The sequence below is a fragment of the Argiope bruennichi genome, chromosome X2, assembly GCF_947563725.1.
Source record: "Argiope bruennichi chromosome X2, qqArgBrue1.1, whole genome shotgun sequence".
NCBI classification, from domain to species: Eukaryota; Metazoa; Arthropoda; class Arachnida; order Araneae; family Araneidae; genus Argiope; species Argiope bruennichi.
This window is the reverse complement of record NC_079163.1, coordinates 57,618,167-57,636,971: the sequence shown is the minus strand read 5'-3', so window position 1 is coordinate 57,636,971 and position 18,805 is coordinate 57,618,167. Positions and strand designations below refer to the sequence as shown.

Genomic DNA, 18,805 nt, shown 5'->3' with positions numbered 1-18,805 from the left:
GGAAAACATAAAATCTTTAACGTATGTTCGAAAAGGGAAATAAGCTGTAGAATATTCATCCAACTTTTAATTACATTATTCAACTTTCAAATTACTAAGAGATGTGAAAAAGTTTTAAAATGTGATTGGTTAGGGGGAAAAAATGTCGGAAATATAAAATAGCAAGCTAAGATCTGATCGACATTCCTATATTCTTAAGTCAAATTATATCTCAATTAAACATTGTGCAATCATTTAAATTGACAGTTTATATCAATATTATTCATGATATTACCAATAAATGAAGACAATGACTTGCAATTCATATTAAAAAGACTGAAAAAATATTATGTTAAATTTTGATATTCTTTCCTAAATAATATAGTTCAAAGTATCTTATGAGAATCAGATGCTTTTCTTAATTAAAATATATCTGATTTTATTAAATAATAACCAAGATCATAGCTTCGTTTTTTAAATATTTACAAATTATTTCTATTTTCATGTTAATTCGACTTTTATCAGAATATAAACTCATGTCCATAAATTAAGGATAATGCAAGTTCAGGAAAAGAAAGAGTCAGAAGCAAAACAAATGTGACTTATTTGTAAAACATATTTATTAAACAAAAGGTAAAGAGCAAAAAAGATGCTATATGTTTTATATCATTAATAACAAATGCGATTTTTTTGCCCCCTGGAGCAAATTACAAAAAAAAAACTATTTATAAAAACCAATATTGCATGGTTGGTATGATGGTTAATACATAGTGTGTCTCCCAGACGATGCAATATAGTCCGTACAACGCCTAGGCATGCTGAGTATCAAATTATCGATCTGATCTTGAGGAATATTACACCACTCATCAAGCAATGCTCTCCGAAGTTCCGGTAGACATGTAGGAGGTGGTTGACGGGCTGCAACTCGTCGGCCAAGCATGTCCCACACATGCTCTACTGGATTCAAATCCGGTGAGAATGCTGGCCAGTCAATAAAGGTAATATCCTCCGATCGAAGATATTCGTTTACGATGTTTGCACTGTGAGGACGGGCATTGTCATCCATAAAAACGAATTCTGTGGCCCTGGCGCCTCGAAACAAACGTACATGTTGTTCCAGAATGACGTCCCGATAGATTTGGCCTGTCATGGTTCCAATTTGAACATGCAGGTCAGTTCTGGGACACAGAATAATTTCTCCCCAAACGAGCAATCCTGCACCACCGTAACGGTGTTGTTCAATGATGTTCTCTTGATGGTAACGGGTACTTGGCGCCCTCCATATGAAAGTCCGGCGAGAACCTGACGGCAAGCTCAATTTGGACTCGTCGGAAAACATCACACAAGCCCACTTTTGCGGCATCTACAATTCATGCTCTCTCCTCCATGATGGTTAATACATAGGCGACAGTGAATTGCAGTAAGTGGAACACATCTAACAGGCCTACGAGCATATAGCCAATCTGCCCTAAGCGTCTGTACACGGGCTGCCTTGAAACTGTCGTACCAGTGGCTGAAGAGAGCTGACGAGACACGTCTGATGCTGTACTCCGTCTGTTTCTTTTAGCAGTAACTGCCAAATACCGGTCCTCATTCGGCGTTGTAACTCTGAAGCGACCTGTGCTGTAACGTCTACTCACATTACCATCATTTTGGAATCATTGCCAAAGTTGGAAATGACACTCTGGGCGATTCCAAGTTCCTCGGATACTTCCGGCTGGGTACGCCCACATTCCAGACTGCCGATAATTCTACCACGTAAAAAAACATCCAAATGCGACCTTTGTGTCATAACTATGAACTTATTGCACTGAAAGGCTTATAAAACGCTTGCGAACAATTTTACTCCTTTGCCTGTATTCCATATACATCACTCTATTACACTCTCGTCATTGTCACGTACTATCAATGTCATCTGGTGGCCTCCTGCAATTTCCATATGATTTTTGAAGATGTGTGTAGTCATTTTATGGATGATGTATATATTTTGGAGCTCGATTTCCGCGTGGCTCTGAATTATCCTTAATTTATGGACATGAGTGTTTTTCAACTAATTTACAGTTAATTTTTTCAAGAAGCTCATAAATTAAAGGAAATAACGAGAAGTGACCAGCAGAATATAAAAATTCATTCAAACGTTTATGACTTCTTTTTGTGTACAATCGACCAACTCGCCACCACTGAAAGTAGCAGAATCGACAGGATTTGTTGTGGCTAACTGCTATCTTTAGCATATTCCGTCGATAACATTGACCGATTCACCAAACTGACATCCTCTTAGAGGCAATTAGCCCCTAGCCACAAAATGGTCAATCACTGACCTTCCTCCTCATCTTCCTGTTCACCTATCTTCCTATTGAATAAGGAACAAGTCATAATTTAAAGAAAATCTCCTCGAAATTTTCAATATTTCTCCAAATTCTCCTTTCACTACAACAGAAATCCAAACAATTTCAAACATTTGGCAAAAAACTGACAATTTTTAACATCATATCCTTCAGATTTTTAAGATTATCTAGTACTAAACGTTAATGAGGAAAATATTTGAAGTGATTCTTTGATTTATAGCAATGATGAGAGTATTAATGAAATATTAAAAACAATTTTTTCGAAATTGAAAACCCTAATTGTCTTTTTAATTCACTCTTTTAGGAGCAGCGGTGGCCGATGAGAAGCTTTCTCGTTTTCGTCCGTCTTCAGTCTTTCGAAATTTTTTGAAGCCTCGAAAAGTTAATTTATTTTCCGGTTGCCCTGCCAATACTCAGTGCTCCTTCATCTTGTCTTGTTGGTGGACCAGAGACTCTGTCGGCACTTCATGTGGACCATTTTTCTTTTGTTGTGGTAGTCAAGACAGCAGAGATGATCATCATATCAATCAGTTATATTACGGACCAGTTCGGAATGATCCAAGTAGGTGCATCGCTTAATATTTTCTTAAAAATGAGAGAATGAAACCCCCAGTATGAGTTTTTCAAAAAGGAGAATTGCAAAAGGCATAGAATAAAATGTCTGAGAAAAATACAATTTCTTACAATCTGCAGTATTATAATTTATTGGAATCTGCAATATTAGAATTTATTAGAATATTATCATGTGCTATTTTGCATAGTAAATATTTTTATCACATGCTTTTATTTAACTTGAATTGTTTCATGTTTGTAAAGTTAGAATTTCATAATCAATATTTCATTCCCTTCCGTATATGTTAAGTTTTCAGAAATTTTGTACAGTTGTATATTCCTCATGACAATGACCCATTTTAATATTTTAAGTAAGTTCTGCCTTCTAGTACGGAAGGGAATGAAATTCTAGTGGTGAATTTGAGAAAAAGTTGATTAGATGATTCCATGTTAAGTAAAATAATAAGTAATTATAATTTAAAGATTGACATATCAAATATAATAAAATAATTAAAAGGTTTTTAAAACACGTTTTCATTAGAGTGAAATAAGTAAAATATAATTTTTTTAAATCAAAGATTTGTGAGTCAAAACAAAAAATATATAAGTGCGAGGAACTGAAATTAAATACATAAGGAAATTAAGCTCTAATAAATATGATTCGAAAAAGTATTTCTAAATATTCTTTACAAATTAAAATATTTTGTCAATAGGTTTGAAATTTCAATTTACTATTTGCGCTTTAGGCTTTCATGCTTCTGTTTTGATCACACGATATTTTAATTATTTTTCAATTTATTATTTAAAGTGTTGTTAGTTTCCTTATTCATCGGCCAACCTGAATACTAAAGAAGTATGAGGTTATAATATATCTCTAAGAAGATCGTCTCGAGCTCAGATAGGGTTGAAGAGCGTTGACTTCGTTGTCAGAAGATCTCTGTCCCATCAAAAATATGAGTGTTTCGAATTAGTGCAAATTATAACTATTATTATGAGTCAAACATTCTCACTTTGGCGTGATGTGTAAATTAGGTGAGGCGGTGACCACTATTCAAAACATCGAAGCGTAATCGTCCTCTTATAGATTTATAGATAATTTCTTATCTAATAAACCTTTAGCTATCCAAGTTCGATATCAGTAAATATTATCATCGCTCGAGCTACTTGACAACATTTTCGAATTTTCTAATTAAATGCTGTTTATAAACCAGTTCTTCCACACTTTTATAGCACAGAATTGCTGTTGTAGAATGAAGTCTCACGGCTCCAATCCAAACATTTCGGCGTAACATATTTTTAAGGGATCAAGCACCATTTTTAGTAAATTACATTTAATAATAACCATTTAGTAAATAAATAAAATATATTTATTAAAGAACAAACTTTTATCAATGTGCTAAAGAGTAAATTTTTTTTAATTTAATTATTTTCCACTTCTTAATCATTATCAATTAACATAAAGCAATCTCGGACACATTTTTTTTTCTCAAATTCGCTGCTAAGTAACACGTTTAGCATAATTAATTGGCTTATTGATGATTAAGTTCTGAAAAAAATTGTGAATTTTTAATAAAAACATAATTGTGCGTAATTTCAAAATTCTAATATATTAAAGTGAAAAATCGATTACAAAATTTCACCCTTACGAACATGAAACAACCAAATAAAATAAAAGTGCGTAGTAATAAATTATAATAAAATCTAAGAGAATAGTTCTTGCCAATTTATTATCTTAGTTGCCAATTTATTATCTTAGTGGCATAGTTCTGCATCTCTTCGGCAAATGTTTGATATACGATTTAAATATTTCCCTGCCAATTGTAATATCTTCTGTACAGTGTAAATGAAGAAAAAAAAAAAATGGTAAGCAATTTAAGTGCCAATAAAATTCAAGCAACGTTTTTCACATTAAAGTGCTAAATAAGTAATGCTTTATAATGTGGTAAATGTATATATTTTAGTAATACTCTAAATAATTCAAAAGGCCGTGTAAGGAGATCGATATTCTAAATGCATCTATGTGTATAATCTACCAGTGTGTAGAGTTTTTTGGGATTTTTCAATATTTTCGCTTTTGACATCAACAATGCTTAATTCCTTTCAAATATAGAGTTACATTTCCGCAATTGTCAATAAAAAGTGAATGCCTGTATTATAGGTTATATGTTACAAAAACTGTTTCAGATGTATTATCTACACTCTTAAGTAATGGAATTGAGTGTCAGATTATTTTTGTTAAAAAAAAATTGAGCTGAAAGTGAGCATGCGTGTAATATTAAGAGCGTAAACATATTCAAAAGCAATAAGTCTACACAAGTATTATAGTCTTGAAATGACTTTCAAAATCGATGAAGAAATAAATGATTAGCATATTTTTCGAGGATATTTTAGATGGTTCCATTCTACATCCATTTTGAAAATAATCTGTGTAAAGCGGAGCGTGTCACCGTAAATGACAATTTGTTGAAAAAAGGAGCTAGAATAGCACTTCAAAGTAAGGAATACGCGAAATTCAAAATGCAATTTTATAAGAAATTGCTGAAATTTTGTTTTTAAGAGGTCCACGAAACTTCATGGAAAAGCCAATTCACCTGAGACGTTGAAGCTGAAGTAGTTATATTTTAAAGTAAGGAATTATATTTTAAAGTAAGGCACTTCAAAGTAAGGAATACGCGAAATTCAAAATGCAATTTTATAAGAAATTGCTGAAATTTTATTTTTAAGAGGTCCACGAAACTATATGGAAAAGCCAATTCACCTGAGACGTTGAAGCTGAAGTAGTTATATTTTAAAAGGTGAGGTTAAAGATAATTTATTACAAATAAGATATAATGTTGTACATATATAACCAGAAAAACCAGTCTAATCTTGATCCGATAACAAATTTGTAGATTGTTAGCAACAGGCGTCTATTTCCATTTGGAAAGGCTTTAAATGGCGTAAAAAATCTATTTCATGTTATTTGAGTCAAAAAATATACTACTAAAAAATTACAGAATATAAGTTTTATACAATCATTCGGTCCTATTAGCCGTATTTATTAAAATAGCCTTGAAACAATAACATTTTAAACAAAAAAAAAATACTTTCACTCTTCTACAACTAAAACTGACAGAGTTATGAAACTTCAAGTATTACTATTTAACCACTCTTAGATCATTATAATAGATATTTCGACGAGGATCACCAAAGCAACGGATATCTATTGAGGACAGCGTTTGATTGGTTTAAAATAATGAAATTTAATGCTTCATAATTTGGTCAGTTTCATACCAAGAATATATTATTTTTTTGTTCTTATTGTTAATATACGAAGAAATTCTTTTTTCTAAATATAATTAATAGAATTAGGAAAATATATACAAATTTAGATTTCGTAATTTTTTTCATAAGCATATTTACCGATACAAGCAGTACAAATTATGATTCATTACCCCATGTAAAACCTTTTTTCGATTTCAAATATATGTCTATGTCTAACGATTTATAAATTAACTATTTGGACACGATTAGACTGATTCCAATAGTATATATAAAATAACGTAAGCATATACACTAAGAAGGTTAGCTTCGATTGCATCGTGAATGCTTTTCATTAAGTCTATTATAATAATAAAAAAAAAATTGGTACAGTCATTGATATATATATATATATATATATATATATATATATATATATATATATATATATATATATATATATATATATATATATATATATATATATATATATATATATATATATATATATATATATATATATATATATATATATATATATGAACTATGTTTTCTCCTGAAGACGGACCATTTTTTCAGACATTATCAAAGAATATCTGACTAGCCAGTTCATTATGCCGTCTGTTGATCAGACAGCTTTCTGTTTTATTTGTGTTATAGTTATGTCAGAAAGCAGACTTCTTTTGTTGTCATTATTCCTGTACCCTGTACATTTCAATTCAATAGATCAGAAAGTATAAAACTATAAAAATCTTCTAATCTATGTTTAAGTTCCTAATGTAGTTTGAACTCCGTATCGTGATCTTATGCCTGAGAAGCAAGGGGTTTATTTACATTCTCACTTATGATTGAAGAGGTAAACGATAACATTTCTTACTCTTATCTATTTCTTCTATGAATCTACCGAAGGAAGTAGAGAGATAACCCAGTAATACAGATACTTTTATCATAAACCGTTAGTTTAGAGTATAAATAAATGCACGAAGGTTCATGAAAAGAATTTTACACTTTCATACTGTCTAATCTCTGTTTCCAGAAAGGCCAGTTTTAGAACAACAACAAATTTTTCATACTCCCGTTTTTTTTTTAATGTCGATGTATAAAATTTTTTATGTAGAGACAACTAAAAAGGCATTTTAAAAATCCTTTTTTTTTTCTATTAATTCAAGTCGTTCGTATTAATATTTCCATAGAAATCTATTTATGTCATTGAAATGCATACTTTTATTTAATCTCACGAGTGCTATTCCATTTATTTTCATTGATTTATTGAAGCATGAGCATTTTTAATATCAATTACATTCATTTTAAAATGAATTAGTGCTTTAAAAAAAAAGAGATCAAATAGTCTTTAAATCTTCGAAGTTTAAACTCTTTTTCAACATTTTTATGGCCATTTTTCCCTTTTACTGAATCTCCTTAGTTATTGATAGTTTCTGAAATTCCTAAATTATTTTTGCAAATTCCTAAATATTTTAATTAAAAATTAAATTTTCAAAAAAAATCAATAGTTCTAAAATGTTAAAATAAACAACAAACTACAAAATCATGATCTAATTCGAAACAACCTTGAAGTAAAAATACCGAAACATCTTAATATTTCAGAATGATAACGCAATTGATAAACATGCTCTGGCTACTGTGTTCCATAGTTTTTAAAATGAGTGATACATACAAAAAGCATTTAGTCTTCCAAATTTTAGAAAGAAGCAATTCTTTTCCATTGACTATAGAGGCAGCACTTTTAATCAACATTAAAGGACCGCGGTTGCTTGGTGGTAATATCTCGGCATCGGGTTCGAGACTCGATTCCATCGAAGAAAGGTCGAGGCCAGACGTCCTCCCACTGGTGTGGTGTAGAAGATTGGAGACTTGCGTGCCAGCTCAGGTATCATTCTCATCATCTGACCGCGGTTCAAAATCACGAGGTTCGTCCCGAAATAGCACTAATATTGCTTTAAAACGGAACGTTAATATAACGAAACTAAACTTTAATCAATATCAAGGAAGATGCCGCTGAGCAAATAAACATCAAAAGCCAATGATTTATTGAGAATAGAAGAAATACCATTGTATTTAATTAGCATGTAACAAGAATGCAAAAAAAGACGAAACCTTTCTGAGAAATTTTATAATCAAGCAGAGATGCCAGCTCCATCAACTCTCCTGAAACATTCTTCACTGACAACGAATGTATATTACTGATAATTAAATGAATGACACAAATTTGTCCACTCCTAGACCCATTAGTTTTAAACGGAAATTATTTTTGCAATAAGCTTATTCTTATATTTAAAACAAAAGTTGTAAAAGGTCTTCAAACATTGAAAAACTTGTCTATTTGATTTTGAAGGACCTATTTGACTTTGATCGACACTTTAAATTCCAAGTACAGAACAATAAAAAAAATACTTAAGTAATAAGATGTATAAATACCTTATGGGAAAGCATAGTGACGAAATTCTTTTAAAATAATACTTCAAGAAACGTCAAATAATAACTTTGCACTCTTTCACAACAAAAAAGAATTAACTCTGAAATATAATCAAACGTATGTGAAACTCGATATGTTGAAATATTTTGTTTAAGAAAAGTATTAAAAGTTTTAAATAAAAAAAAAATGAAAGACCATTTCAAAGAAATATTTCAAAGACAAATTAAAAAAGTGAATATAGATTTAGAGCTGATATTAAGCCACATGAATACACTATTCAGTTAAATTAGATTCGATTGTAACTATATCTTTTCAATGAAATGGTAGTCAATATAAACATATTTTAAAAAGAGGATTCATCGATCTCTTGAGATCTGGACAGCGAATTCAATCAATTACTTTGCATTCAGGTATTCTGAAGCTTCTAACAGAAATATATACAAGGTGGCTGATAACATCGACAAAAAATCAGAAAATGAAACTATCAAAAAATCAGAATAAGAAATTATTATCACAAAACCTAAAATTTCACTTAATAAGGCATAGAAAAAATGGGAATAAGTTTAGTAAAGTGCATAGTTTTATAAAGCATAGTTTTAAAAATGACTGCATTAATATCTAAATGATTTTAAAAAAATTCTTTGTGTATAGATTTTTCCATCAGCCAATAAAAACTCGAAAGAAATTCGTAAGAATCAGCTTCTTTTGTTGCGTAGTATAATGCTTGTTCTAGTAAAAATCATTATATGTACTAACATTTCTTTTGATGATTATCTATGGCATATCTATGGCATTTGTAAAGCTAAAATCCTATTTCTGCGCCATTAAAAAAATACCTTTTCAGCACGGTTATACCTCAACAACACTCAACACCGTTTTTATCTGTAGCTTCAGCGATAATTCACCATTATAGGAAGAAAATGAAAACAATATCATCAAAGTTGACATTTTAATGCATTTTCACTTCTCGTTTTTCTACTTAGAGGACTAACCATTTAATAATACATTTGTGACCACTTTATAAGCGTTGGCTATCGTCTGAAACCATGAAAGAATGTAGACTAATCGGAATTCTTTCTTTTCCCTCTTTCAAATTTCTTTATTCAAAATTTTCTTGAAGAGGCTGCAAGGACTTTTAAATAATATCGTGTCAGATAGCATTTTTTATCCTGATTAGAGACTGCAAATACTTGTAATAATATCATGTCAGATAACAGTTTTTATCCTGATAAGAGACTGATCGATATCACTCTGATTAACTTTGTTTGTGGCGTTTCTCACACTGTAATTCTCTCGGATACGCAGTTTTAATCAAAGTTTCGATATATTAAAATTTATTGAACTATATATTTTCTAAAATTTCCATTTTTTAATAAACATTAAGAAAATGAATTTTGATTATTTAGATGTGTTCCTCAAAGGAACATTATTTACCTAAATAAATGGAATAATTTATTTAAAAATTTCATACATTGAAATATAATTTAGGTCTGTAAATTTTGAAACTAAAATTTCTACATGATTTAAATGTCACATTTATGCTTCATTTTAAATGTACTCTACATGTCTTGTTTTGATCACAAGAATACAGTGATTTAGTAAAAAAAGAGTACCTTTCAAAATTTGTAGAATTATTTTACTCTTTAAAGGGCCATTTTTTTCTAATCATATTATGTTAAAATATTTTTAGGCTTGAAATTAGAATAAGAAAAAGGATTCATTTAGCTTATTAGATAAATTTAATTTGATTAATTAATGAATTTGGTTAATTAATAATTAAGTAACAAATCAAGACACATCATTTTGTCTTAGATAAAGAACTGAAGCATCTAAGTTTCTGACTTACTAAAACAATTTGCCAGAACTTATGCCAACCTACATAATTTCATACAAAGATTGATAAATTTGGTGGGAAGCATACTTCCCACGGCCCTAAAAAGGGTTCAAACAGAAAGAAACGTAAAGCATTTCTGTAGTGAAGGCTGACGAATTTTAATACCTTTAAATTGATAATAATTGTGGGAAAAGTATAATCGAAAATTACTTGAATTATGAGCACAATTCTATAAACGAGCTTCAGTTTACTGAAGTTGTATCATTAATATGTGGGGGGGGGGATATAAAATTTGACTTACACCTTTTTCCATTTTAGCTGCGAAAAAAAGGTTTTTAAAGTTATATGCCATATGCAATTGGAAAGTTATGTCCTTTTAGAATAATTCTTATGGCTGATTATAAACAATTATCCATTATAAATGTGAGTAAATAGAGTATCTTTTGCTAAAGGCGGTGACGTGTCAAAAAGTTTCGAAAAAAACAGAAAACGCTTTTTGAATTGTATTTATCAAAAACTAATAACAGAGTGATTTACTGTATTTTTCCATAATTATAAAAATTATTTCATGAACAGTATGAAATCCATAGCATTTAAATAAAGTTATGTAGAGCGGTGTATATAAAATGCATTTTCTCTTCAAAATCTTAGCAGGGACAATTCTATTCCGCCGAATGATAAAGAAACATTTTTAATTTATGTTACGAAAGACATCGCTAAGCAAATAAACATCAAAAGTAACTAAAGATAAATGATGTATTGGAAGTGAAAAAGTTATTGATGCATTGATTAATGTATAATGCAGGGACAATTCTATTCCGCCGAATGATAAAGAAATATTTTTAATTTATGTTACGCAAGACATCGCTAAGCAAATAAACATCAAAAGTAACTAAAGATAAATGATGTATTGGAAGTGAAAAAGTTATTGATGCATTGATTAATGTATAATGCAGGGACAATTCTATTCCGCCGAATGATAAAGAAATATTTTTAATTTATGTTACGCAAGACATCGCTAAGCAAATAAACATCAAAAGTAACTAAAGATAAATGATGTATTGGAAGTGAAAAAGTTATTGATGCATTGATTAATGTATAATGCAGGGACAATTCTATTCCGCCGAATGATAAAGAAACATTTTTAATTTATGTTACGAACGACATCGTTAAGCAAATAAATATCAAAAGTAACCAAATATAATTGATATATTGGGAGTAAAAAAAATATTGATGCATTGATTAATGTATAAAAAATACAGAGCGGCGGTGATTTAATATTATTGATATTAAGCTTTCTAAAATCTGTTCTTTTTTACAGTGTGTGGCAGAAGTTCCACGTCAACAAGCCGAATAGTAGGAGGCGAAGATGCAGCTTTTGGACAGTTTCCTTGGCTGGTAACATAAATAACACTTTTTTATTTAATCTTCAGATTTTTACAAGTACAAGGCATTTTTTAAATTCTTATAGTAGAATTTATTGAAGTCATATTTGTTAAAAAATTTATTTATTTTGAAATAAAATATTAGCTAAAATTAAATAAATAAAACATTTTTATTTTGTTTTGAAGCAAAACGATTTCTAATCTGCATATGCATCTCATTAGCGTTGAAATATATAAAAACATCAGAGTGTAAATTTTGTCCTCAAAAGTTTAATGTAAGCGCATAATTTTTGTATCGAATACTTCAAACATTTCATGAAAGGATAACTGTAAGATATGAATTAATGAATATTTAAACGTTTAATTGCTCATTAAAATTTTTTAATTAGATGAAAGCAGAGATGAAGACAAAAATGTGTCCTCTAAAAATAATGCAGCAAATAATGTAATTAGAAATTAAATTAGCAAATTTCTTTACTGTGAGAGTCTTTGCTACTTGAAAAATAAGTACATCTCATAAAGTCAGGATATGTTTTTTGCTCTTAATGTTACCATTTATCAAAATTATTTTGACAATTGCCTAAGAAGTTGAAAATCATTGAAAACATTAAATGTCTAATGTAATTAATTCATAAAATTTAGACTAAGCTTTTTTTCAAAAGTGAAATAGAATTATTAAAAAATACATTGTCCTGTTTAAAATATCTTAAAATAATCTCATTTATATCTTATCTCATTAAATATCTTATTTTCAGTAATACTATTTTTCCTATATGACATGATGTACAGTAAGGGTGACTTTTAGCACATTTGTTCACCGAGATGTATAAGATGCATTATTAATCTCTAAATCATTCTCTCATGTTAGTACTACGAGACCTCGAAATATAAATTGTATATTTCAATTGTCCCGAAATATTAAACTGCGCCTTCTTATGAATATCTTTTAACTGTCTTTACTAGAGATGAAACAAAACTGAAAATTTGACATTTCTAAAATAATGCTCAGATTTATTATTTCTAAATTTGGTTTTTAAATTTAGAAAATTATAATATGAACATCTTAAAGATTTTAGCATTATTTCATTTTAATCATTACCTAAAAAAATAACAAACATTTTAAAAAGTGTTTTCTCTAGAAAAAAAAAGATTTCCAGTACGAAGTTAATTTAAATTCTTTTGACCTTACCTACGGGTCGGTTTCCTAATGTCTGGTTTGGACCAAAAGTAAGTAAAACTCTTAAGTACTGTTGACTTGCAATTTTCTAAGGTTGATAAGCAATAATGCTATTTGTGCAAGTAATACAGAGTCATATACAGATACAGAGTCATATTTTTTTACTAAAAAAACTTGATATATCTTCTGACTGGAAGCTTATAATATAATATGATATATACTTTTTGTAAGTTCTATTTTTCATTAAATTAAGGCAGTGGATTTTAAACTTAATATGAAAATCAACACTATTACGGAAATTCGCCAACGTATTTTACAGTTTTTCATACCATCATTTTATTTTAATTTATAAAAATATGCATTATCTTTAGAAATTTCTAAATTTAAATTTCTGTCACTTTAAATGGTCACAAATTCTGAAGCAGGAGAAAAGGCTCTAAAATTAAAACATCTATCATCAAATCTTCAATAAAGAACTAATCCCATATAATGCTGACCAAATATTTTTTTTACACACAAGTCTTAAAATACAAGTTAGACTACATAACTTTTTTTTTTTTTTTTTTGCTGTAAACATGACCACTCATTCCTAATTCAAACTTTCAAAGTTTAATGCATGAATAAAATGTACACGCGCTCGTCCCGTATGACGAAAGTTAAAAAATTAGGTGGTATGAAACATTATAATATAAAAGTGCACGCTATGAAATTAAGCTGTAAAATTTTGTAGGCTTTCATACAAGTTGGTGGTAGTCGATGCGGAGGAGCATTAGTTGCTTGGAGACATGTTGTCACAGCTGGACACTGTGTAGCAAAGTAAGTTTGAAACAATATTTCTCAAAGAATAAAACTATTTCAAAAACTCTCTACTAGAGTCTTTTTTTTTTACCATTTTAACTCCAAAAAAAAATATTTCATTCTTATGTTTTATTTTATTTTTATTCTGTAAAGGATCGAAAAAAATGTTCCTTTTTTTTTCACTTTCTTTTTTTCACTATTTTATTGTAAGTTCCAGAATTTTAGTTTAAAAATAATTACAAGAGTTTATTTTTATTACCCATGTGAATGGATTGAGTATACATAAGGCAGCTTATTAAATAAAGTATATGTTACATATGTTTCAAAATTTTAAATGCATCATTTATATTTATTTCTTGCGAGCACTAAGAGACAAGTATTAACAAATTATATATCTCTGATATCATTCATTTATTTTTTTAAATTTAAAATTAACATTAAAACTTTTTGAAGGATTTTTTACTAAAATTTCTAAGAAATCTATATGGGGCACCCCCGTTTATTATTTTTTTATAAATGAAACAGCATTTAAAATTAGAAATATCTGCAAATGTTATAAATCATTATCCTTCTTTTAGGACTCAACATAATCCAGGAAATATCAAAGTTACTTTAGGAGACTATATCCTGAATTCTGATCTAGAAGGAATACCAAGCGAAACCTTCGGGGTGGATGAAGTGAAAGTACACCCTAAATTCCGTTTCACTCCTCAGGCAGATCGCTTCGATGTGGCTGTGCTACTGCTTGACAGGCCAGTGGAGTACAAATTTAACATGAGACCCATTTGCTTACCAGAGAAAGGAACAGACTTCTTAGGAAGTATTGGATATGCAGCCGGTTGGGGTGCTTTAGAACCAGGTCTATAATTTTCTTTTAACAATTTGGAATAAAAAAAAGATAGTAATTAAATATATATATATATATATATATATATATATATATATATATATATATATACAAAAGTATTAGAATCAAGTTAATAGGAAAAACAAAAATCAAATAAAAATTAAACCAAAAAAATTATTAAAAAAATATTAAAAAAAGAATCCGGCCTGAAGACTTTTTCAAGGGTCACCCTCAGGCAGGGATTCAAATAAAGGGATTTTTTCTGTGAGGACATACAGACATTGTCTAATAATGATTCCTCGTGACCCGAAAATCCCCTGAAATTATGCTCAAGAGATATACCATTTTAACAGAAAGGAAATACAAAATAACAAATTAGAAAAATTAGAGTTGTGGTTATTTTATATAAGAGGGGAATAAATAAGAATTTCGTCTATATTGATAACTTGTGTTAAAACTTCTTAGCGAGGAGAAGTATATCACGAGGACTTCGATTGTAAAATTCCAGGAAGATTTTGTTTTCATTTTTGAAGTAACTTAAAAGTTAACTGAGCTAATTTGTCTACTTTGTTAAAAAAAAATGGGTCGGAGCACTTTGTCCTTGAATAGGAAACTTTGTATCTTTTTTCATTTTCTGTTAATTTCGTCTATCGCTTATGCTCATGTTGATATCTCAATGAGAGAGTCCCATTTTGGATTTAACAGTTTATTTTTTACAATATAGTACTTTCTTTTAATAGGAATTCTGAAATATTTTGATAATATTAATATCAAAATTGTTGATAGACTAATACAAATCAAATTTCAATTTGGATTATAGTAGTCCGCAGCTCTAAGTGGAGCTTTTAGTCAATCGTATTAATAATGTTAATTGAAAATCCTAATGGGGATTATTTCAACCACTTATTTCACTTCTGCTCTATATGTAATCTGAAGATTTAAAAAAGAGAGAGAAAGATAAATCCCGTTCATAAAATACTAGAAATGCCAAAAATTAAAACAGAGCGATGAAACTATTCAATCACTCAAAAACCGATGCGATTAAGTCGAGATAACAAACAACTGAGCAAATTAATTTTTCTTAATACATTAGTTTTTAAAAAAATTATTTTATTAATTTGATCAGAAAATACATAATATCGAAATACGAAGCAACCAGTAAATAAATCCTTTAATAATTCAGAAAAATATTATTAATCTCATTAAAATTTACAAAGTTAATCAAAATTCGCGTAAGTAATCAGAATGTAATGAGAAAAAATTCAAAGTGACTTATATGGGAGATAAAAGATTATGTTATTAAATAATTATTCTAACTGATGAAAAAATGCGTTTCTTTTATTGTATTGTTTATTTTTTGTATTGTGTTAACATTCTTCAGAGGAAAAAAAATTGATAACGAATTATCTTTTGATAACTATGTCGCAAACCAGTCTCTTTATTCAGCCTGAAGATTATTGTTATCAGATAAAGACAAAAATAAATTTAGTGCAGTTATGCATTCAGACTTATGGATTGAACACCAGAGAAGTGACAATTTTAACTTCTCTAATTTCTGTTTGATTTTTTGATGTTAAGAAGTAAAAGTAATGAAGGACATTATCTTTGATCAAAATTCTTCATCAATAATTACCAACTGAATGTTTTAAAATATCTATAATTATCTGCTCCAGGCTTTTTCTTTAAATTGCTGGGACCCGGTTTTTATATGGAAAATTTTCAAAATCACAAATGATGGAAAGTAGAGATAACATTATAAGAAAAGACCTTTTTTAGTCATGCTTTATGATAAATGAGAAATAAAACCTTTGTTCCGACGAATTTATACTATCACTTAACCGTATAATTCTGTTGAATCTTGAAAGAATTATTCTTCTCTTTCATATAATGTACTTTAAAAATATAAGAAAAGTTGTCCATAGCGTTAAAAACATGAAAGCAATTTATTATTGATTTATATCCATTATACTTTGCATGAACAAATTAAGTAATTTCTTGAAGAATTAATTATCCTTGTAAGTTTCTGTATTAATTATCCTTGAGTCGTTCCGTTATTGGCATAACGATTACACTCCTTAGAAAATTATAATTAATTTGAAATATGCTTATATTAGCGCTTGTAAAAATATATAATATATTAGCGCTTATAAAATATTTCTACACCCATAATAGAAATCGTATACACAAATTGTTGTACATTTAATAACAAATTTAGGATTTATTTTATCAAAATATTTTTTTAGGTTCAAAATTAAGGCCGAAAATCCTTCAATTCGTTCCTGTGCCTATTATAAATAATCAAATGTGTGAAGGTTGGCACAGAAGGCGAGGAATAAATATCGTCATATTCGATGAAATGGTGTGTGCCGGATATGAATATGGAGGCAGGGACTCGTGTCAGGTAATCTAACTTTGCGTTTATTAACCACTTAACTGTTTTATTTTCTTTACTATCTTATAAAATGATACTTTTTATTTTGGGAATATTTTCTTATTTTGATTCAAATAGAAATCCATTGAACACTTGACTTATCTATATATTCGAAGTAATTTTAATATTGAATTATAATCATTATGAATGGTTTATTTTTTGCTTACAACTATCAAAATTCGATAAATCGATCCACGTATGGCATACGGACAAAATAGTTAAGAGGTTAATGAAGAGACGTAGACACATTTTTAATCTACCAATACATATTTCTCTTTCAGTAATATTATACATGAGTTTAATTATTCATATCTTGCACATGTAATGTAAGTGAAACTAATAACATCCTTTAAAATTTCATACTCAACATACGTTATAACTAAAAAACTCAGTGGCACGATAACCCATGTGGGCCAAAGCCTACAATGCCCATATCTGCTTTCATCCCCGAGGGCCCTGGGATGCTTAGTCCTCAGTTTATCGACCCACTGAAAGGATGAATCGACCATGCCCAACCCGAGTATCGAACCTCGGACCTGCGCGTTGGGAGAGGGAAGCGCTACCACTACGCCACCGACCTTCCTATGTTAGCACATGTGCTATATTAAAAATCAATAATACTAATCAAATTCTCGTTTCTTCCCAACAAATGAAAACAGGCGTGTCTTAATTTTTGTATGAACAGTAACTACTTCTTTATACCTTATTTTTTATAGGCTTGTTAATTTCTTTATTGTTCATATTTATTTTTTAATTTTGTTCCCTGGCTATATATTTCTCAACAAAAGGTGAATAAAACAATTTTAACTAAAGATTGCTTAATTAAATGTCGAATTAATCAAGATATTATGCACGCGCACACACATATATATATGATGTTACACTTTCAGTTGCGTATGATCTTTGCTTCGTAATTGTACAGTAACTACGTATTTTTATTACAGGGGGACTCAGGAGGACCTCTGATGATCAATTACTTTGGTATCTGGTATCTGGTCGGTATAGTATCGGCAGGTTATTCCTGTGCCAAACAATTTCAGCCAGGCATTTATCACAGAGTAAGCAGTACATCCGACTGGATTTCAACAAATCTCTATTGAGCCAAAAAGTTCAAAGACACCAACAATCACGCATACATTATACAAACTCAAACAGTATAGGATGGAATTTATTGCAGGCAATAAACGTACAACTGTTTTAGTTTGACCATGTCAAAAAGCCACGATATTCATTTGTATTTGTCATTACTTTATTTTTCGGGTCATTGCTTGTGATTAAACATAAACTTTGAAGGCATTTTTTAAAATAAAATTAGATCTTTATAGAATCTCGAGAAAATTATTCATATTAGCTTTGTACGAAATATCTGGATTTTGCAGATATATGATATGAAGAGCCAAATTGGCTTATTACCATTATGTAAATGTCATGCCACTGTTCTGCCATTAAACATACATATTTACTCATGTATTCTTTTTTTTTTTTTAATTTCACAAACATTGAAAATCAAAATTGTCACACTTCTATCTGCATACTAAAATACAGAAATTGCTGTTTTCTGCAACAAAAAAATTAATCAATAGTAAAAATTTGCGCATTAGTAAAGAATGCACTAAAAATGTATTATTTACAGGTAAGTGGCTGAATATATAAACCAGCGCACACACTTTTGATCTTTAAATCTTATTTTTGTTTCAGTCCACATCAACCATAATTAAGTTAATCGTAAAATTCGTGGCATTATTTCTTATTAAATTTTAACAAAAGCAAACATTTGCAA

At 29.4% G+C, this 18,805-nt stretch overlaps 1 protein-coding gene across 1 annotated transcript in view; it reads left to right on the top strand.

Moving 5' to 3' along the window:
- Nucleotides 1-18,482, top strand: part of LOC129961039 (serine proteinase stubble-like) — a 78,499-nt gene extending 60,017 nt beyond the window's left edge. The window contains exons 4-9 of the mRNA XM_056074835.1: nucleotides 2,632-2,889; nucleotides 11,709-11,785; nucleotides 13,680-13,765; nucleotides 14,326-14,606; nucleotides 16,838-16,995; nucleotides 17,970-18,482. Of these exons, the coding sequence (XP_055930810.1) occupies nucleotides 2,632-2,889; nucleotides 11,709-11,785; nucleotides 13,680-13,765; nucleotides 14,326-14,606; nucleotides 16,838-16,995; nucleotides 17,970-18,125 (1,016 nt within the window). The 3' untranslated portion in view covers nucleotides 18,126-18,482. The remainder of the gene's footprint in view (nucleotides 1-2,631; nucleotides 2,890-11,708; nucleotides 11,786-13,679; nucleotides 13,766-14,325; nucleotides 14,607-16,837; nucleotides 16,996-17,969) is intronic.
- Nucleotides 18,483-18,805: the final 323 nt, after the last annotated feature.